The sequence below is a fragment of the Sarcophilus harrisii genome, chromosome 3 (genome assembly GCF_902635505.1).
Source record: "Sarcophilus harrisii chromosome 3, mSarHar1.11, whole genome shotgun sequence".
Lineage (NCBI taxonomy): Eukaryota > Metazoa > Chordata > Mammalia > Dasyuromorphia > Dasyuridae > Sarcophilus > Sarcophilus harrisii.
Window position 1 is genome coordinate 262,210,540 of NC_045428.1, and position 22,637 is coordinate 262,233,176.

The window sequence follows — 22,637 nt, forward strand, 5'->3', positions numbered from 1 at the left end:
ATACAGAATAGCTACCTCAAGTTCAAGCACTTTGTGTGTATTCATTTCCACTCAAAACCATGGCTTATTAGTCCTCACTAACGTGCTTTCTTTTGTCTAGTCATCCAAAGGACAGAGCTCAATGCAAGGTATTTAGTGAAAAAGGAGTATAAAAAAATAGAACATTTACCCCATTATCCAGGGGTATGTTCTTCCACAAATACACACACCATCATTGGGTAGAATAGATTATACAGATGGATGATACAAATATGGAGAACAAATTTGGCCAGAGGATGCACATGTGAGGGAAACCAGCACCTGCAACTGTGAGGCACCACAAATGTCTGGTGATGTCATTGTACTCTTCTTGCTGGACCTGATCTCTGTCTTGCCAGTTTCCCTGGGAGGGTAGAGGGGTATGGTTGTCTGATGGCTGTGCATTTAATCTCTTTGACACTGCTGGGTTCTTGGTGTCTCCACTGGGTAAGTTGTTGTTTTTTTCTGATTATAACTGCTAGTCACACAGGCCATACCACCTCTTTTACAATTGTTCTCTAGTAATGAGCTTCTGAGTTTTATCTTCTGGCCTGTTCATATCTTCTCATATCCAATTACTATAAATAATATGTATAAACATTTGCATGTGTGCATGTGGGGACAGAAAATAGAACCTGTCATTTCTTCGGGCTTATCATAGCCTCCACAATCAGCTAACAAAAGACTTTGCCAAAGCCAAAATTAAAAGACTATTGTTGTTGACCATTAGATGAAAACCTTCTTTTACAGAGAACTATAAGGCAAAATATTGCCAAGATTTTCTTTGTCTTAGCTTACAAATGAATTTTATCCTGAAAAAGATAAACTAGTTTGTTTTCTAACTTAAATGTAACTTTGTTTTTTATCCACTTAGCCATCTTTTCTGACTTTGTTACATTCTTCAATAGCAAAGCCCTAATATTATATTTTTAGCCAGTTGAGATCCTGTTTTCCTCATATATTATTGATAGTATAACAAATCATTGATTTAATACAAATTAATGGAGAAATCATATGTGTACATTGATTGGTAAAGTAAAGGAGAATAGGAGATGAATGCAAAGTCAGGCACAAAGTTTGAAAGTTCTGTGGAGAAGATTTCATAATACCCTCCGCAAAATAAGATGGTTACCCAAATGTCTTTACTTTATCTCTTTTGTTTCTCCTTAACACTCTGTAAAGCATATTATGGTCATTTTTACAAGTGAATGCTATAAAAATTCTTTCTCACATACACACAATTCTAGTTCTAACATATGTACACAAGCTCCCTTTAAGCTCTTTATTAATGATGGAGGAGGATTACAAATGTCCCCTTAAAAGGAATTGGAAACAAGTTTGACTCTAAAAGCTCAGCTCTAAAGAATTCAGTGCTTGCCAAAATACAATCTTTTTCTGAAAAGATTGACGTGATATAGTTTATAAAAAAGAAATATATATTTTATATAACAGCAAAAACAAGATCATTTCTGAGTTTATCCTGCACTGACTATAATTACTACTATCATGGGCTAAAGTCAGCTGATGCATTGTGATGTCATAATAGTTGGACACATGCCTGGAGGCATAGTGTTAGTACAATATCAGAAAGTACACACACCTAGCTTTCAGTCTTTTGGGGGGAAAGTAACATTCTTCTAGATAATGAGTTTTTTTTTCCTTTCTTTACCATATCCCTGTTGTTTATTTATGAGACCTTGATTTGTCCTTCAGGGAAGATATATATTCACAAGCTAAAAGTGAATTTGAGTTCCTGATCTTGGAAAATTATGAAATACATTGTTTCTTGTTATTTCTGAAATTCTGAATTAGTGAGATTCCCTTTGAAACTAAGACAGGATAAGTGATAAAGGAGGTTGGGGTTACCAGAGCACCCCAAGAACTTTTTCTTGGGTTTGAGAGTGGAAGGAGAAAAAAAGGAGGAGAAAGCTGAGCAATAGAGTTGTGCCTAAGGTACCCATCTCAGTGGCAGCATGTTTATGCCAATTTTTTGGCATAAGCAGTTCCCTTCCCTAAGGCTTACAAAACATGCTTTCAATTAATTCCTACAGAAAGGAAATTTGTGAGATGTTGAGAAGGATAAAGTAGTCTAAGATAACTTAGACCAGTATTTTCAAAAAATATTTTTTAATTCACATTTTATTTAAAGTAAATATTTTTCCAATTATATGTAAAAATAAATTTTACATTTATGTTTCATTTTTCATTTTGAGTTCCAAATTCTCTCCCCTTTCTCCTCATTGAAAAGACAGACAATTTCTTACATATTATATATGTGCAGTCAAGGAAAGCATATTTCCATATTAGTCATGTTGTTAAAAATATAAAAAATAGTATGCATTGATTGGCATTCAGTTCTTTTTCCAGTAGCAGATAGTGTTTTTCATTATAAGGAATTGTCTTGGATCATTATATTTCTGAGTATAGCTAGTCAATTACAGTTGATCATTGTATAATATTACTGTTACTATAGTCAGTGTTCTGGTCCTACTCATTCCATTTTACATTAGTTCTTATAAGTATTTTCACGTTTTTCTAAAAGGATCCTGCTCATCATTTTCTACAGCACAACAGTATTCTTTAACAATTATATTCCACATCTTGTTCACCCATTCCTCAATTGATGGTCATCCCTTCAATTCTTTGCCACCACAAAAAGAGCTGTTATAAATATTTTTTATATAATTCCTTTCCCCCAGAAGTAATTTTTTGACTTGATCATGTGGTGTAGTTGAACTGAGAAGTTTAATTGAAGTCCAGCCTCTGACACAATAATTAGCTGATTGACCCTAAACAACTTGCTTACCCTCCTTGTACAAGTAGCAAGCTCTAGAAAACTATAAATTGCAAAATACTTGCCAATATTCATTGGAAGAGGGAATTCCTCATTGGGGAGAGAGGAGAGAATATACATAAACTAATGAAATTCACAAACCTAGACAAAAGTGTCTTCTTGTAATTGTTATGCCACAGTTCTCAGTTTCCATAATTATCCTGACCCAGTCCTGACTCAGTTTCCCTGCTTCTCAGTCCTGCAAAACCTCCCCTCCTCCTTTATCAGAATACATGATAAGGATAAAAGATCTTATGTTTTAGAATATCAGAATGCCTCTCCCTATCCCAAGCTATCAGAATGTCAGATACTGTCTTATAAATATGTCTCTCCCCATGTCCGGGGTGTCTCCCCCTGATTATGTCATCTCATCTCCAGAGGCTCACCCGACCTTGTCAGAGCCCCATTCCTACTCTCAGCAGCCTGACTCCACCTCCACCTCAGTCTACCCACCCTGAGTCTGAGCCATGTGTGTATATAGATCATTGAGAATTCTCATTGCTTGCTGGATTCTTAGAGATAATAGTCTCATTCAGCCCTAGGACCAAACCATGGATCCATCTGGTCCCAATAAATCTCTCCATTTAATAAATTATCAAATACTCTTTAATCTCTATATGGCTCAGTTTCTCCAACATTACATAACTAAGAAATTATCAAAATTATGGAGTCCTGTGGTAAAGAGTAGAGATACAAACGCAAATGAGGGACAGTATTTGACTTCCAGAAACTTAGAAGGAAGCAACAAACAAATGGAACGGGGTGATTATGTGTAGAGGACTGAAACTCTGAATAGGTGTACTTGAATCTGAGAATACAGAGCACTTAAGGCTAACTACCTATTCAATGTAAGACAATGGCTCTATTAGCATATATTTGGACAATGGCTCTCCTCACCTTTGGTGCTTGCCAAATGTTTGGTAGTAAGATAATGGTTGGCAAGGACTGGAGGGTAGGGAGAGAAGGGAGAGTGACTTGGCAGCAGGAAGAGGAGGAGAGAGGCTGGAGATTCAAATTTCAGAACCCAGAAGACTTCTTTGGCAAGCCTCATGGCAACTTGCCTGCTTCCTTCACTTCTCCCCTAAAGACCTAAAGTGATTTGTCCTCACTCTGGCTGACCCTGAAGCCCTCCAAGGAGCTAGCCCATATTTTACAATTATGGAAATATATTTTGATTATGGAAGCCCATTGTAATGGCTGGGCTAATAGGGCAATCGGTGACACATCATTTTCCAGAGACAATAGTGATGTTGATTTGATCACAGTTTTCAGGATAGAGGTGAAAAGTTGAGGAGGAAGTAGGGAAAGATGTAGATTTATAGCAGGGAAGAAAATGGCTGGGGTGAAAACGAGGATACATTTTCCTAAGGAATTAAGGGATGCTTCATTTCAAGAAGTTACCAAAGTGTGATAGCCTTTGATTCAAGAGATGGCTTTCATAAATTGAAAAAGCAACAGATTGGTTATTGAAATGTCTAGGTATAAATTCCAGATCTGCCACTGATACCATTTGATTCTTACTAGACTTGAAGTTGATGCTATTATTATTTCTCCTTTTTACAGATGAGGAAGTTCAAGTTGAGAAGAGTCAAATAATTTGCCTAAGATCTCAGAGCTTGTGTCTGGTCATGAATCAGACACAAGTTTTCCTGTCTCTTAAGTTCACTGCTCTGATTTACTGTACCGTGCAATCTGTCATTTAACCTCCTTATAGCTCTGTTTTCTGAAACTAACAAACAAACATCATCAGGGAATTCAAATTTAAAAAGACAGTGAAAAATTGTGGCAATTTCTTCAAACTGATTGTGGTCACTTAATTCACATTTTACTGAATTTTATCATAGTGGAGTCAATTTGGTCATGCCTGATTCCATGCCTCCATTTGAGATTTTGTTGGAAAGGATACTGGAGTGGCTTGTCATTTTCATTTTCCAGTTTATTTTACAGATAAGGCAACTGAGGCAATCAGGGTTAAGTGATTTACAAAGGATCACATATCTAGTAAGTGTCTTAATACTGGATTTGATTTTTAAGTTCTTCTTATTCCAGGAATAACACTCTCTATATTGCACTACTTAACTGCCTATTTCTTTAAACACCTACCTTTTCTTTCCTCTATTCTATCTATTGCTGAACTTTTCAAGGTAATCCCTGGATTTCCCTCTTCCTGGCTTCCCAAAACACTCCTCCAACTGTTGGGAGCAAGCAGATATTTTGTTTGAATGACTCAACATTTTTATAGTTTCCTCACCATAATGGATTTCTCAGGGAGGGGAACTCTTACTATTAAAAGTATTTAAGTTGCTGATGGGTTGATGATATATCTTTTGATAACCCCAACTCTCTTAATTGTCTTTTTGCTTCCAGAGGCTCATAAATTGGGATGGACATGGTATAACCTGCCACCTAAAGGACTGTTGCTTTACTTGAAAGATAGATTTTAAACATGGATAAAAATGAAATTTATTTAAACTTCTGCCTGTGGTAAAGAAGAGTTAAAGAGAATATTTATATATAGGCGTTTTAGGGAGTCTATTTCCCAAATCCAAAGCCAGATATGCAGATTCTATTTCTAACAGGAAGAGAAATCTGACTGTTCATTTGTACTATATTATGTAAATTATGTAAAAAATTTCTACTATAATCATGACATTATGCTTCTTGCTATGGAGATAATCATTAAGACATACAGACATTAAGACATTTACAAAGGATACTGTCTAAAAGAATTAATGTCAAACTCAAATAACTGGCCCCATGTGGAATTAGAAAATCACAAATTAATATTTAGTTTCTATTGATTTTTTGTTTTATTTTGTTAAACATAAACTTTTTATGTGGTTTTTTTTTTAATTTTACAAGCCTCCTGCAGGCCTTAAATTTGATATCTCTAGTCTCATGTATTTTCTTCAAAAGAGAAACTAGAAAACTGGGGCAGTTTAGTGGCCTAAGGATAGAGTGCTATACTTGGAGATAATAAGTGTAAACTCAGATCCTACCTCAGTCACTACCACTGCAGTCCCTTCTGGAGCCTCAATGTCCTCATTTATAAAATTATGATAATATCACCTGTTCACTAGACAGCATATATCAAGCACTTTGGAAATCTTAAAGTGCTATATACCAGCTATTTTTATAAGAATGAGCTAAAAGTTTTCAGAGACATTTGAATTTTCTTCCTCCCTATCTTACTAACAGCAAAAACATAACCAAGATTTGTTCCTGCTTACCTGGCCATAGTGTCTTTTTCAACATCAGTGTACGTGCCTTTATTGCTATCTATCTCAGTCATAGATCCTTAATGTTGCACCCTGACTGTCCCTTCCATTGTGCTTCTGGAACTCCCACTCAAAAATGAACACTCTTTGTTCCATTTTAGACATCTTTCTTGCTTGTTGTTTTACAATTCATCATTATTCACTTGAGACTTAGTTCCCTAAAGATGAGACTGTCCCAATCAGTCTTTCCATGACTGGCTGTACATTGTCACATTCTCTAGAATATTTCTGGATCTCTTACTGCTTTCAGACTCTCACTATTCATTTTCAGCAAGCTCTTCCTCTTAAGGTTTCACATTATTTAAATTATTCAACTCCCTCAGAGATATTATTCCTCCTTTTTATAATATTGTGGTAGACTTAGGAGATTTTCTCACACCAACTGCTGTCCTTAGATTCTTGGCGTCTTCAATATAAATGTTGATTTTCCTTCAGATATTCCAACTTTGCAGTTGCTCAATCTTTCCAGATCCCATGACCTACTCTTCCATTGTATTTCAACCATACAACAACGATACAACAACCATACAAGTGGTCATATACTTGATCTTACTATTGCCCTTATTATTTTAGTTCAAGAACTCCAAAATTCCTTTATCTAATCAAAATTTTTATCATTCCATCTCAAGTTTTTTGTTTTTGTTTTTTTTTTTAACAACTAATCCAATATTTCGTTAAATTGCTATGACTCCTAATTCCCTTCAAGACTCCAAAGCTATCATTCCTCTTCTGACCATAGTTTCCTCTTTTCAATCTCAGCCCCTTAGTGCACCACTTCATCATGACTAATCTCTCAAATATCTTCTTCCTTTGTCCTTTGTCTAGTTGCTACTCACAGTTTGCCATGCCCCAACCCTAGATCCTTCCTATCATCTTTCTCAGTCCTACTCATGGAAGTGGAGGAAGTCACAAATTAGTGTTATCTGGATTCATTGCAAATTGGTGTGATCTCATCTCAACCAAGCCTTCATTATTATTTGGAAATTTTTCTGCTTCTCTTTTTTTTTCTGCTTTCTTGATTCTTTATTCCACTTGTCATAGCAATCCTTCCAAAACCTCTGTCTTCAAGCTTTCTCCAGAACTTTCACTCACTCAGGGCCTTGCTACCCTTCCTCTTATCACACTCCAATGATAGCATCCTTTTCACTGTGTCTCTTTCATTCCAGTTTCTGATAGGCCCTTCTCTTTTGCTAAAGTCAAGCAACTCTCCATGTACCTTTAATCCCATTCCCTTCTCACCCTCATCAGCACATTACCTCAACTATCACCCCCTCTCTCTAATCTTTAATCTCTCCTGAGGTAATGAATTCTTTGCCTGCCTACAAATACACCCAAGTCTTCCCATTCTCTAAAAACTGTACACTATGCATATATCTCTCCTTTATTGCTCATCTAAACTCTTGGTCAATTAATCAGTAAGCATTTATTAAGTGTCCAGTCATATATGCTGAACCCTCTGTTAAATATTGGGAATAAAAAGAAAGGCAAAAAAATAATCCCTGTCCTCAAGAAACCCAATCTAACATGAAAGGGGAAACAACAGACAAACAAGCTATCCATTGAGAAGACAAGACATATGATGTCCATTATATAATATATAATTATGTAAAACATGTCTGAGTTAGTCATATTCTGAAGGGAAATCAAACCAAGAAAAATAAAAGAAAAAAATGTGCTTCATTCTGCACTTTTGAGAGTGTTAGTTCTCTATCTGGGATGGCATTTTACATCATGAGTCCATTGAAATTGTGGTAGAAATTGAATTGATCAAAGTTTCTAAGCCTTTCATAGTTGATTATCTTTATTTATTGCTCTTACTATGGAGAGTGTTCTCTTGATTCTGGTCACTTCACTTTGTATCACTTCATATGTTATCACAGGTTTTTCTAAAGCTATACTTTTGTTACAAAGTATATTGTTATATAACATACTATATACTGTAACATTCTATGTATAATATAATATAAATTGTTTGCCCATTCCTCAGTTAATGGACATCCCCTTAATTTCTAATTCTTTGCTACCACAAAAAGTGCTACTATATTTTGTCCCTATGCACAATTTTCCTTTTCCTTCACTCTCCATAGAAAATAGACCTAGTAGTATACTAATTCAAATGATGTACCTGATTGTATAGCCCTTTGGACATAGTTTCAAAACAGTTTTGGATAACTAACACCTTTACCAATAGTACACATTAGTTTGTCTATTTTTTATATCCTCTCCAGTATTTGTCATTTTCATTTTCTGTCATTTTAGTCAATCTAATGGTATGAGTTAGTATCTCAGTATTGTTTTAATTGCATTTCTGTAATTATTGATGATTTAGAGTATTTTTCATATGATTTTATATATATATATATATATATATATATATATATATATATATATAACACTTAGTTTCTTCTGAAAACTACCTGTTCATATCCTTTGACTATCATTTGGGAAACTATTTTTTATATATTTGGGAAATGAAATCTTTGTCAGACAAACCTGCTGCAATTTTTTTTAGAGTTTCTTGCTTTTCTTCTGATTTTGACTGCTTTGTTTTGGTTTGTAGAAAGAGTTTTAATTTTATGTAATCAAAATTGCCTATTTTATGTTCCTTGAAAATCAGTTTTTTGTTTGGTCGTACAGTCTTCCCCTATCCATGGATCTTACAGATAATTTCTTCCATGCTTCTTGTAGTAGATTCCTCCATTATGTCTAAACCACATACTCATTTTGAACTTAGTATGTATGGTGAGAGATCTATCCCTAGATTCTAACCCATTACTTTCCAGTTTTCCAAGTAGATTTTGTCAAATAGTAAGTTCTTATCACAGTCACTGGGATCTTTGGATTTATCAAATACTAGGCTACTATGCTGATTTGCTTCTATAAAGTATACGCCTTGCAAAAATGTTTGTGGCAGCCCTTTTTGTAGTGTCAAGAAACTGGAAACTGAACAGATGCCCATCAATTGGAGAATGACTGAATGTTATGGTATATGGAATAATATGGAATTTATTATTCTGTAAGAAACAACCAACAGAATGATTTCAGAGAGGCCTGGAGAAATTTACATGAACTGATAGTGAGTGAAATGAACAGAACCACGGCATCAAAACTATACGATAATCAGTTCTGATGGATGTGGCTCTCTTCAACAATGAGATGATTCAAATCAGTTCCAATTGTTCATTGATGAAGAACATGAGAAACACCCAGAGAGAGAACTATGGGAAATGAGTGTGGTTCACAACATAGCATTTTCACTCTTTTTGTTGTTGCTTGCTTGCATTTTATTTTGCTTTTTTTCTTCTGCAGCACAATAATTGTATAAATATTGCATATATTGGATTTAACATATATTTCTATCATGTTTAACAAATGTTGGACTACTTGCCGTCTAGGAAGGGGCGTGGGGAAAGGGGAGAAAATTAGAGGGTTTTGCAAGGGTTAATGTTGAAGAATTGTCCATGCATATGTTTTGAAAATAAAAAGCTTTAATTAAAAAAAAAGTATATGCTTAATATGTTTCACTGAGCAACTCCTCTATTTCTTCTCCAGTACCAAACTGTTTTCATGATGATCACTTTGTAATATAGTTTGAGAAGTGGTACTGTTAGACCCCCTTCCTTCACATTTTTCTCCTACTGATTTCCTTGACATTTTATTTCTTCAAATGACTTTTGCTAGTGTTTTTTCTGTCTGTATAAAGTAATTCTTCAATAGTTTTGGCTTTGGACAGTATGTAGGGGGGAAAGAGTATAAAGAATTAGATTTCTCTCAGAAAGTGAGTTGGGTTAGGAAGGGAGGTACTTAGCTAGGCTGGTTTGGGTTGGCTGGGCTGGCTTGTTTCTTCATAGCCTCATTTGTTCCTTTGTGGAATTGAGTGGCGAAGAATGGTTAGGTAGTACACTGGAGGCATATTCCTTAAGGGAAAAAATCATTTGGTACTTGTTCTTTTTGTCACTCTTTGTGTCTTCTGGACCAATTAACAGTGACTACCAAGGTACCACTGTACTATATTCAATAGTAATGATGATAATTGACAAGCTTGTTTCATTCCTGTTCTTATTTGAAAGGCTTCTATTTTATCCTTATTACAGATAATGTTTTTGTTGTTGTTGTTGTTGTTGTTGTTGTTTATTTTAGAGATGCCCCTTATTATCTTAAGAAAAGCTTCTACCTCTCTCCTCGTGGGGAGGCATCCTCAGACTGTGGAGATCCGTATCTAGTCCATAGTCTAGATCCACAGAGGAGGCCTGGTGAATGGCAGATGCTTGGGGAGGGCTCCCTAGTGGGCTGCTGCCTGCCTACTTCCTTTCTTGGTGCTGGATCTCTCCCGCCTCAAAAGTCTCCCTCCCAACCTTCTTATTCATGAGTTTAGAGCCTCCAAGGCAGCACCATCAGGAGGAAACCAAGTTAACAGCCCAGCCAGGTCCAAAGTTTCCCATTCCCCTCCTCTTGACCTGTCTCTCCAGACAGATTTCAACCTTAAACTCCTCCCACAAGGTCCCTGAAACCACAAGAGGTGCAGTGAATTTTGATAAAAGATAGGAAAAACTCTTAACAATTAAAGCTGTTATCATGTTGGATTATGTTGGAAAAAGTAGCTTGGTATGATCACTATATGTGGTCTATCTTGAACCTCTTGATGAAAGACTTTCACAGAGACTAAACATTTTTTGGAAAATGATGTATGCCATTTGCACAAGAGAATTCTGAACTTTGGAGAATAAGTATTGGTTATTTATCATAGGTATTGGGAAGAATATACAAAGAGGAAGTATGGACAATTTATACAAGTACCTCAAAACACAATTTTTAAGAACTGACATGCTCACCTTCAGTATATGGATAAGGTAGAATAAATATGAATGAACTACTTATGGAAATAGGAGAACCTAGTATTGGATAGGTGGAGAAAATTGATGGTGGAGCCATCACAGGCAATCCTTATATTAATGATCTTTCAAGAAATAAAAACTGATAACTATGAGGAAGACCCAAATCAAAAAGTAATCTATAGGGTTATTAGCTCATTTGTTCATGTTGAACAGTATGAGAAAAAATTCCCCTTTTAAGTTTTACCTGGAAATTTTTGAGTTGTCTTTTTTTAACTGAAATAGTGCAGTATTACAAACAAGAAACTTCAAATTTATTGCAGGAATCAAGCTGTTTGCAATATGTGGGAAAGTACCTAAGTAGATTTAAAGTTTAAGAAATGCAATGTAGAAAATATTTCTATCCAAATTCATATAGTAAAGTGATTTATGAATGTCGGCAGTGAATGGTGGCAGCCCATTTACAATTCCTGCATGCAGAATATCACAATGTTATCTTAATAGCAGAAAATAAGTGACATGATAAATATGTACATCTTGCTTTATGCTGTGCCAAATGGTTCACAGAGCCATATTCATGATAAGGTTCTTAGAATATCTGGTAATTTTTCTCAGGAAAATATGCCAACTCAATTTTTGTAGAACCAGTTTTTGAGATACATGGTAAATTTTCCCAACTTACCAACACTGTTTTGAATGGTGATCAATGAGTGCCCTGAATAAGACTTATATCGGTAGTAAACTATAAAGAATCCAAAACAGTTGCACTATGACAACTCACAGGAAAAGAAATCAGCAAAAGAAATGACTGAAAATGAAGTGGAAAATAAGCTTGTCAGATTCATTATTGTTTTCAAATATGTTGATGGATAAAGATGTTTTTCAAAAGTTGCATGCCAGACCTACTATTGGCCAAATGTTTAATTCGTGACATCTATATCTATGGATTCTAAAGAAGCCATGATCCATAAATTAAAGCTAGCCCATAGATATGAATCTACAAGAAAACTCCAATCAAATAAATATGCAGAAATAAATGTCAATTGCTTTATCTTAACAAATTCAACAATTTTTTAAAAATTAGGATATTGTAATCTATTTGGGAATTAACTTTCAAATATATGTCCTACCTACATGCTGGTACATGATTTCTTACTCAGTCTCCTTCCTATATATTTGCCCTCCCTCAGTAACTGGAAAAATATATAGAAGAATAAATTATTTTATACCCAACATCTCAGTGGAAAGAAGCCGTCATGATTACATTATCTTTGTAACAAGTGATGTTAAAATGAATTATTTGTCTAAACCCTGTGTGACCATGGTGACAACATATCAAATGGCAGTACTATTTGCTTTTAACAGTAGTGAAAACATCAATTTCAAAGAGCTTCATGATAATCACATAAATGAATGAAAAGAAATTAGCAAAAACTATCAAATCATTACTCGATGTAAAAATGATTAACTATGATTCAGAAAAGGAAGGCATAGATGCAGAATCTACTTTTTCATTAAATATGAACTTCAGCAGTAAAAGAACAAAATTCAAAATTATCACATCAATGCAAAAAGACACACTACAGGAAATGGAGCAAACTAGAAGTGCTGTAGATGAAGACATGGAAATGTAACTCTAGGTTGCTATAGTCTGCATCATGCAAACTCATGTCATTGACATTTCTTAAAACTTTAATAAATAAATGAGTAAAGTACTGCAGAAAGATGGAAATCTGGTTAAATATCATACTTTTTTCTCCCTCACGTTTGAAGTTGATGTGCTTGCTTTAATGTATCTTAAAGGACACAAAGTAAAAACCTAAAATATTGTATTAGGATGCATAACTTGATTATTGTATCTACATTAAAGTGACAAATATACTATTGCTGCTTGTTGAATTAAAAAAAAATAAAGAATTGGACTGCCTTTTTAAAAAATAAAGATGTGGAATGTCTTTTTTAAAAAGCTATCATTTCTAGTGTTTTGAATAGAAATACATATTCTATTTTGAAAAAAATTCTGCATTGATATAATAATGATTTTTATTACTTTTATTACTTATATAGTCAACTATGTTAATAATTTTTGTAATTTTAAACCAGTTGTGCATTCTTGCCCATAATGTACTATCTTTATGATTTATTTCTATAATTTTATTAAGTATTTTACTTAAATTTTTGTATCAGTATTTGTTAGAAAAATTGTCTCTATACTTTGTTTTGGCTCTGTGTTTAAGGCATCAAAATCATATTTATGTCATAGAAAGAATTTGGCAGGACTGTTTTCCCTATTTTTTCATACCATTTCTTTAGTATTGAAATCAATTGTTCTTTAAATTTTTGATAGAATTTACTTTAATTCCATCTAGGCCTTTTCTGTTGATCTGGACAATTTATATTTTTATAAATATTCATTCATTTCATTAAAATTATCAGTTTTATTGGCATATAGTTAGGCAAAATAACTTCTAATAAATGTTTTAATTTCATCTTCATTGTTGAAGTATTTGCCCTTTTCCTTTTTGATATTATCTATTTTTTTCTTTCTTATAATCAAATAGCCAATGATTTACCATTTCTATTTTTAAATACATCCAGGTCCATATTTCTTCATTAATTTCATGTTTTTTTAACTTAGTTTTATTAATCTTTCCTTTGATTTTCAGGATTTCTATTTTGGTATTTAATTGGGGATTTTTAATTTGTTGGTTTTCCTAGGTTTTCTTTTTCTTTCTTTTTGTTGTATGCCCAACCTGTTGATCCTTTCTTTAGACATTTTCATCCTAAGTACTCTTTTGGCTGCATTCCATGAAATTTGATATGGAATCATTATCTTTAGTGAAATTGATAGATCCTATGATTTATTCTTTGACTCATTCATTCTCTAGAATTAAATTATTTATTTTCCAATTAGTTTTAATCTATGCTCCAAAGATTTTTTATGGGATGTAATTTTACATTATGGTACAAAAAGGCTGCATTTAATATTTTTGATTTTCTGAATTTGTAAGATTTTTATGCCCTAATAACAAGGTTAATCTTGATAAAGCTTCTATGTAAAGTTGAGAAAAAGGTATACTCTTTTCTATTCCTGTTCAAGATATTGCAAAGATATTATCATATATAACTTTTAACAAAATTCTATTCATCTCCTTAAATTATTTATTTATTTTGTTGTTATATTTATCCAGGACTTGAAAAGGAGAAAAATTGAAGTCCCTCACTAATATAATTTTATCATTTTTTTCTGTCATTTATTTAACTTTTCCTTCATAAATTTGGTGGATTTCCTTTGAGTGAATATATGTATAGTGTTACTAATAACTCATTATTTATAGGTAGTACCTTGTAATAATGTAGATATTCTTTTAAATTAGGTCTAGTTTTGCTTTTGCTTTGTCTGAAATCATAATTGCTTTTTCTACTTTAGCTGAAGCATAATAGAGTCTGCTATGACCTCCTCTTGGCCCTTATTTTAACTCTATTATTTCAAGTGTATTTCTTTTTAACATCACATTGCGAGATTCTGGCTTCAAATCTATTCTGCTATCCTCTACCATCTTATAGGCAAGTCCATCCCATTCCCATTCACAGTTGTGATTGCTATGTTTTTTTTTTTTTCTTCCATCCCATTGTCTTTTATTTATTCTTCTCTCTTTCTCTTTTTTAACTGTATCTCTTCCTCAGAAGTCTGTTTTTCTCTTGAGCACTTCCACCCTTAATCTACTCTTGCCTCTTAGCTTTCCTTTACCTCAGTGTTAACCCCTGCCCTTCTACTATAGATTTTTTTTTATCCAATTGTATACATGTGTGTATTCTTTCTTCTTGAACCAGTTCAGATTGAACTGAAGTTCAAGTATTGCTCATTATTCCATTCTGTTTTCTCCCCATTATAAAGATACTTTCTAATGTATTTCTTTTATGTGAAATAATTTTTCCCGTTCTTCCTCCCTTTCTCACATTGTATTCATCTTTTCCCTTCCATTCCGCTTTCAAAATCATCTCAAGCTACTAGACTCAGACTGTTGCCTTCTATCTAAGTAGATGCCTAGATGCCTTAATCATATCCATTATGATCTACTATCAGTGTTTTTCTATTTTTTTTTATGTTTCTCTTGAGTCTTGTATATATTTACGTCAAACTTTCTATTTAGTTTTGTTCTTTTCATTGGGATGTTTGAATTTTTTTCTATTTTACTAAATGTTTATTTTTTTCAATGTGGGATTATCAGTTTTTTTAGTAATTTAATGTTTGTTTTAAGCGTAGTTCCTTTTGCCTTCCAGACTATCATATTTCAAGCCTCTTCCTTTTATAGTGGTAGACACTAAGTCTCACTTAATCTTAACTGTAACTCCATATTTTAATTCTTTCTTTCCAGATGTTTTCAGTATTTTGTCTTTAAATCTGGGAGCTTTAGAATTTGGTTGTGTTCTTGGAAGTTTTTATTTGGGAATTTCTTTAGGATATGATTGGTAGATTCCTTCAGAATCTACTTTGTCTTCTGGTTTTAAGGTATCTGAGCCTTTTTCCTTTTTAATTTATTGAAAGATGAAGTGTAGGATCTTTTTTAATAATAATTTTCAAGTGGTCCAATAACTCTTAATCTTTCCTTGTTTCCTCCCCATACTCCAGTGTAATTTTTAAGGATGTAATTCAATGAGCTTTTGTACTACTTTTGGCATTTGGTCAATTCTGATTTTTTAAGGAATTATTTCCTTCCATATATTTGTATCTCTTTTACCATGCCATTTATTCATTTTCATCATTCTCTTAAATTTCTCTCATTTATTTATCTAATTTTTCCTCTAATACTCTTAAAATTTTTTTTAACTTTTTTATTCTTTTAAAAATCTCTAGCTTTTCTAGGAATTTTTTTGGGCTTGAGCCAAATTTTTGTATTTCTTTGAGGTTTTGTTTGTAGATATTTTCAAGTCATTATTTTCTGTCTTTGTGGATTGATCTTCTCTATCACTAAAGTAACTTTTTATGGTGAGGTTCTTTTTTGTGTTTTTATTTTTCCAGTCTATATCTTGGCTTTGGTCTTTTATCTTAGAGTTCATCCCAACGGTGTAAGGAAAAATCTAACCTGAGTTTGATTTTTAATGAGTTTCTGTTTCTCTCACAACATAGTGGATACTTACAAGTTTTCAGTACTTCCAAAGTAATATGACTGGAGGAGAGTTCTGATTGCAGTTCTGATTTGCGCTGTGGTCCTCACCCCAGATAGGTTTTCCTACTTCCTTGTGACTACAACCATTCTTCTCTTTCCTGGAACTTCAACAAGATTTTGGAAAAGGGCAACAGAGCTTCCAATTAGCACATTCCTAGTACAGGGAGTCCTTTAGATCTCTTCCTGAATAGGCATTTAGTCCCTTTAACTTCCCCAGGAGCTTGATTTCTCTCACTGCTACCACCCTACAGCTCACAGTGAGTACTATTTCTTCCATGCTATGGTTCCAGGTATTTCCCACTCTACTATTTGCAAACTTTTTTTTGTCTTCCTAATCTGCCTTCTGCTGCAAAAATGACCCAATGTGTTTTGTTAATTTCACCCATAGAATTTTGTTTGATATGTTTTGTTTTTAAGTTTTTACAGAGAAGTATGTTGGAAAAACTTAGCAAAAATGCTGACTTCAATTCATTATCATAGCTCTAGTCTTTAAATCCAAATGAAATTTTTTTGAGTACTTAACTGGGGGAAGGAGCTGGATTTTGAAGAGGTTTAGACTTGTACTTCTTGGACTTGGTTGTTGTATTATAGCCTATTCAGATTCCAATTATTTTAGTTAATTCCACACAATTATTCACATAATTTTAAATTTAATTTCATCGTACTTTAAGAATACAAGAATAAAAAAATGTAGTTGAGGGTTTGGGTTATCCTGAGTTGAGGTGATTTTGTGTAAAATTAAATAAAAAGTATGCAATAAGTTTTGTATAATTGATGATGAAGAATGAGAAAAGGGTCCCTAAGAAAGTACCACTTGAGTTCACAGCCTGATATTTTAAACTTCTTCTTTATAGCCTTATTCATTTAGCTTAAGGGTTTAGTTTTTCCTAAATTCCTGCAAGTAGGGGTAGCATTATTCTTTTCTCCTTCATAACAGTTCTCCATGTAAAACAGTTTATTACTTGTTTTGTAGAATGAACTATAGTAAAGTTGAGGAGCAATATATACCAGTGCAGCAGAGGCCAATGACTAGCTTCCCTATTTTTTTCTTAATATGAATTATTATGAGAAGTTTCTCAAAACTTAAAAGATATTAAACTACATAAATATATTGACATTAACACTGACAATGTAGAATGAGTTTGAAAGAAAATGTCTCAGGCTGGCCAAAGCTTTTTGTAAGCTTTATAAATACATTTTATTATTTAATTATCACTTCTAGGATAATAATAACTCTGAAGTAAACCTTTCAAGAGGTGAATGGGGAGAAAACAGAGACTTTTTCCAAAAGGTGAGAACTCTGGTTTTCAGACATCTTAAATAGGGGCCCCCATTATATCACTCCCTACTCTTGCCCACTATTCTTATGAATGCCATAATGCATTTTCTTATAAAAATTTATACTCTTTTTATGACATTCATACATCAGATCCTGAGTCTTGTAAGGATCCTGAAAATCAGAAAGCTCTCTATCCTAGAAACAGAAAGATATGGGTTCTAATCCCATCTCTGCATCATGAGCTCAGTCAGGTTGACCTCTGTGAATATTAGTTCTCCTAAATTGTTGCCTTCACAATTGATTATCTATGACTCAAGTTGTTTTAACTTTTTTGTGTCTTAAGTTTTCTCACATGTCAAATGGGCATAATAGTACCTGCCATGACTATCTCATAAATTTGTCATACGGATCACATGAGTAATGCTCGTGCAAAGTACTTCAGTAATTTTAAATTATTACACAAATACAAAATGCATTTCTATTATGCTCTCCCACATATTCCACAGTTCTTTTTCCCGTAGGCTATATTTTTAATGTGGTTCTTTATTCTCTCTCACATAGTCTTTTCATTAACAGTTGAGGCCCAGTTCCCTGCAAAAGACCTTCACCCAAAGGTCCAATCAAGTTTATCATGTTCCCAGCATCGGATTTTATCATCACGGGAAGAAGACCAGTGGTCCAGAGATGAGCAGACATTTCACTTTAATCAGGCTAAAACCAAGTCATTACCCCTTTCAGATCGAAGGATCACACCTGTACCCTCGCAGTACCAGAAAAACAAGGAAACAACTGGGCATCTGCCTGACTCCGACAATGAGAAAGTGGCTGTGCTGTTACCTTATCTTGACAAGTGGAAGATGACTAAACCACCCTCACCCCATAAGCATCATTACATGGCCACAGTTTTGCCTTCAATATATCATGAGTACAAGACTAAAGGAATTCCTATGTCATTACCATCCCTAGAACAATGTGTAACACCTCTACTCAGACCTGAGCAAAAGGTTCAAATTCTGTTGCAGCCTGATTCCTGGGGAGAAAATTCTTTGACCTCTGACCAGAATCCCAAGGTTTCTCACTACCAATTCAACCAATATTCCACAACACCAGCAATCTCTGACCACTGGTTTGAGGTGCCACTTTATCCCTCATCCCAGGAGGGTACCATGGTTGAATCATTAGCATGCCATAATCAACAGACACCAGCTTTCCTAAGTGGTAAACCCTGGATGCGGGAAACACCTCACCTGAATCATTGGCACAGAGCTATAGTAACATCATTGCCATGTCTTGACCACTGGTACAGGGCTACAGCTATGACAGCTTCAAATCTGAGCCCCTGGATGAAGGCTTCAGGTTTCACTCCATCACATTCTCCTCTTTATCCCAGATCTAGGGCTGTACCTTCATTACAAACCAATCTCTATACCAAGGTCACAATTCCATGCTCATTTTGCCCCTACCAGTGGATTAAACGCACATCAACACTATCTTCACACGGAAGAGTCATGGTTTTACCATCATCAAATCCCCAACTCCAGGCCAGGACAAAAGCTTTGCCATTACTAGGCCCTGAATTTCCAGCTAAAGGCACAGATTATTCACCATGCCCAGACTACTGTGGTGAGGTTGCTTCTGTGTTTCCTCCATATGCCGACAACATGACAGTTATTCCACAGAAATCTGATAACAAGTCTAAGGACATATTTGGATCATTACTATCTTCTGACTCCCATGATGTATATCTATCAGAGGCCAGTCACTGTGATGACGTTGGGGTTTCAGCAGACCTAAATCATGAGATTTCATCATGAGGCACTGCCCACTTGCTGGACCAAATATTAATTAGTTTCTAATGAAAAGACCAGAATTTCATCAAGTTCAAGGCACCATGATTTGGTTTCTCAATTTCTGTACTGCCAGACTAAATCTCCCCCAAGTCTTAATCACTCATTTGCATTTCCACTAGGCTTGAACTATCAACCTGTTTTTCCAAAGGTCCCAGATTCCTGAATTAATTTTAAGTCAATTTTTATTGATGGAATATATCAACACAAATTCTTGCCTAGCAGGAAGAGAGAGACTGTTTTGAAAACTAACTCAAAGACAACAAGTCCAAAAAGCCTGATCCCTTGGTTGTATCATCAGTAGGCCTGGACTATTGAGTGTCACATTATCAACCTCAGGCCAAATGACCATGCTTTCATTCAATCAGAACTCTCCAACACCATGCCAATCTACCAGGCCAATGTACACCAAAGCCTAATTATCAATTAACATTTCCTCCAAATTCCAGGACTTGATCATCAGAATACATTTCCAAAATACCAGGATCATTGGACAAATATCACTACTCAGGAATGAAGGAATAATAGACCAATATGGGACCATTTCCTCTAACAGAATCTTACAAGGCAGGCCTGGAACACTGCAGAGAAAGTCATATAAGCCCTTAATTTTTGGAATTTCCCTTACAGTAGGTCCTAGCTCCAGAACCAAAGTTCTTATAGGCAATGGTTCTTTGGCTAAGACTACATTGATCTCTGTTCTCCCAGAAAAGGTAGTTCCTCAGAAAAACTTTTTGGAAGCTATGCTTAGCATAACTTCTAGGTAATCAACATCAGTTCTAATGCCCTGGAGAAAATGTTTAAAATGATGTCCACAAAGATATACTCCTGCAAGAGCTAAAGTAATGTCCCTCTCAGTGACTTAGGCCTTAAATGTCTAAATTATTTGGCCTGTTTAATATGTGCCTTCTGTGTCCCAAATGATTGTGGCCACATACACTAAATGATATCTTTGTTGAGTTCAAATATTGATCAAAATAACATCTTTACTCAGTTCTGAGAAGAATGGATATGAGACAGCTCCAAGCAAAGATATTTTTCATTTTTAGCTTTCAGTAATGACATTTCAATATGCTCCTGCCCTCATACTATCCACCATTCTTTATATCAACATCTCAGTTGTGAAGCAGACTGATTCTTGAATCATGTTTTTTTTTTTTTTTACTGTCAACTGTATGCAGGGGTCACCAGGATTGACATTATACTTGTCAATGATAACCAGCCATGGGGGAAGAAAAAGTCAACAAACATTCATTAAAAAAAAAAAAATGCCCACATAGAGTAACTCCACCAATGAACAAAGTCAAGAAGACCTGAAAGAGTTCTTTAAAGTTGGCAAGAGAAATGCAAGAATAAGTAAACTGCCTGACCTCTGGGTTATCTTCTATATTTGTGTTTTATTTCTGTGTCTTTTTTATAATTCTTTGCAGACAGGAAAACATTAACTGTGACTTCCTTTGAGATCATGCAGAGTTAGTTGTAGACTCTGCTAGGCATGCAATGAAGAGTTTCCATATTCATTTCTGCCCATACTCTCCACTTTCATTCTCTGATTCTTTTCTCATCCAGTTTTCTGCAAGTCAACAAAAATCTGATCCTTCCCCATATATCTTGGTATCTGTATTGTTAAAAGCCTATTTCCTTGAATCAGACATTAATCTCATTGAAATGATCCAGATATTTCCATGCTGCAGATTAGAATATGTCAGTCTCCCTACTCAAGAACTAATTTTAGTGGCTAAATATTAAAAAATGTAATGATTGCCCTGCCAAACTTGGACCCCCTTTGTACTTTTCTAGTCTTCTTATATTTTACTCCTCAGTTTATAACTCTAGTTTTAGATTTAGTTACCTTGTATTACCTGTTCCATACACACATGACTTCATGCCTGAAGTGCTCTTTATTTTCATTTCTGCCTTCTAGCTCTCCTTACCTCCTTCAAAATTCGTCCACAGTCTATCTGCAGGAGAACTTTTCCAATCCAGTCTATTGCCTAGTTCACAATCTTTTTCTTCTAATAATAATTTCGGTTTACACTGTATATATCTTGTATTACACATCTATTTGCATGTGATGTGAGTTCCTTGGGAGTGAGGATCCTGTTTTGTCTTTTCTTTATATGACTAACATTTAACAAAATGACTGGCATATAAATAGTGTTTAATATATGTTTGTTGACTACATTTAGGGAAATCATCTCAGTGAGGCTTTGGGTTTTAGTCCAAACAATCTATAGGTTTTGGGGTTCCAGAGTTTTTCTACTCAACCATAAAAACTTCAGATTGTTCCCTTTTTTCCCCAGCAAGTATTTAAAAGCATCTGAATCAATATGACAGAATCTGCCTAAAAATTTCTCTTTCAACAAGGTGTTTCCCATAAATATATCAAAATCATGTAAGATATCTGAGAAGATATAAAAACAAAGATACAACTCTGATGATGCTCTAATTGTGAATAATTTATAGTCTTGCTGTAAATACATGAAGACCCATATCTACATTTCTTTGCCTCTTGGCCATCCTGTAAGTAATAGTTATCTGAAGTGATGGAATTGTTTTCTCCTTTGTTTTATTGCTACTTTTGTAAACATCTTATTCTCCAGCAATTAAGTAAGCTATTAGTCACCAGGATTGCATTTATTTATAATTCTTTGGTGCCATGATCTTGGAACATTTCTAAGTAAGGGTGTTCTTGCTTTTAACTCCAACTATTAGAGATTTTCAGGCTGAATCAGATGAAGACGTGTGGAGAATTTGGGTCAGAATAAATTTTGGGGTCAGGAAAGGAGAAGACATGGAGATTTAGAAGAAGGGAGTGTATAACTGGTCTATAGTAGCATTTTCCAAATTCTGTTTATCATATATAAATGTATACAATGTTTATATACACATAGATATTTATGTATGATATTTTAAATACCATACTCACTGTTGGGCAGTTTCTTAGGCAAGAATGTCTTTTCTCAGCTGCCTCAAATTACAAGTTATATAAAGGCAGCTCTAATACTGTTTTTGCAAAATGGTCCCACAGATTTTGCTCAAATCTTAAAACTGGAGCTTCTGAGGGCAGAAATATTGAGGTTTGAGCAAGATTTTGAGGATCACTGGAAAAAATCAGCATTAGAGTTGGTTTTAAACAACCTATACTCCAAGAAAGCAAGACAGACACACACTTATTTCTTTTATTTTCTTTTTTTTTAATAGCTTTTTATTTACAAGTTATAGGGATGGGTAATTTTACAGCATTGACAATTGCCAAACCTTTTGTTCCAATTTTTCCCCTTCTTCCCCCACCCCCTCCCGTAGATGGCAGGATGACCAATACATGTTAAATATGTTAAAGTATAAATTAAATACAAAATAAGTATACATGTCCAAA

At 34.4% G+C, this 22,637-nt stretch overlaps 1 protein-coding gene and 1 pseudogene across 4 annotated transcripts; both read left to right on the top strand.

Moving 5' to 3' along the window:
- The first annotated feature begins 351 nt into the window (after positions 1 to 351).
- On the top strand, positions 352 to 20,645 carry LOC111719689. 4 transcript variants are annotated; one of them, XM_023498979.2, is made up of 4 exons: positions 352 to 465; positions 17,355 to 17,423; positions 17,973 to 19,034; positions 20,440 to 20,645. In XM_023498979.2, the coding sequence occupies exons 2-4, from the start codon at positions 17,393 to 17,395 to the stop codon at positions 20,514 to 20,516; spliced, it is 1,170 nt and encodes a 389-aa protein (XP_023354747.2). In that variant the 5' UTR covers positions 352 to 465; positions 17,355 to 17,392; the 3' UTR covers positions 20,517 to 20,645. The 4 variants fall into 4 exon arrangements, with proteins under 4 accessions (XP_023354747.2, XP_031815310.1, XP_031815309.1 ...); XM_031959450.1 differs by having other exon boundaries at positions 355 to 465; positions 17,988 to 20,645; XM_031959449.1 differs by having other exon boundaries at positions 356 to 465; positions 17,973 to 20,645.
- LOC105749818 lies at positions 10,976 to 12,649 on the top strand (annotated as a pseudogene).
- Positions 20,646 to 22,637: the final 1,992 nt, after the last annotated feature.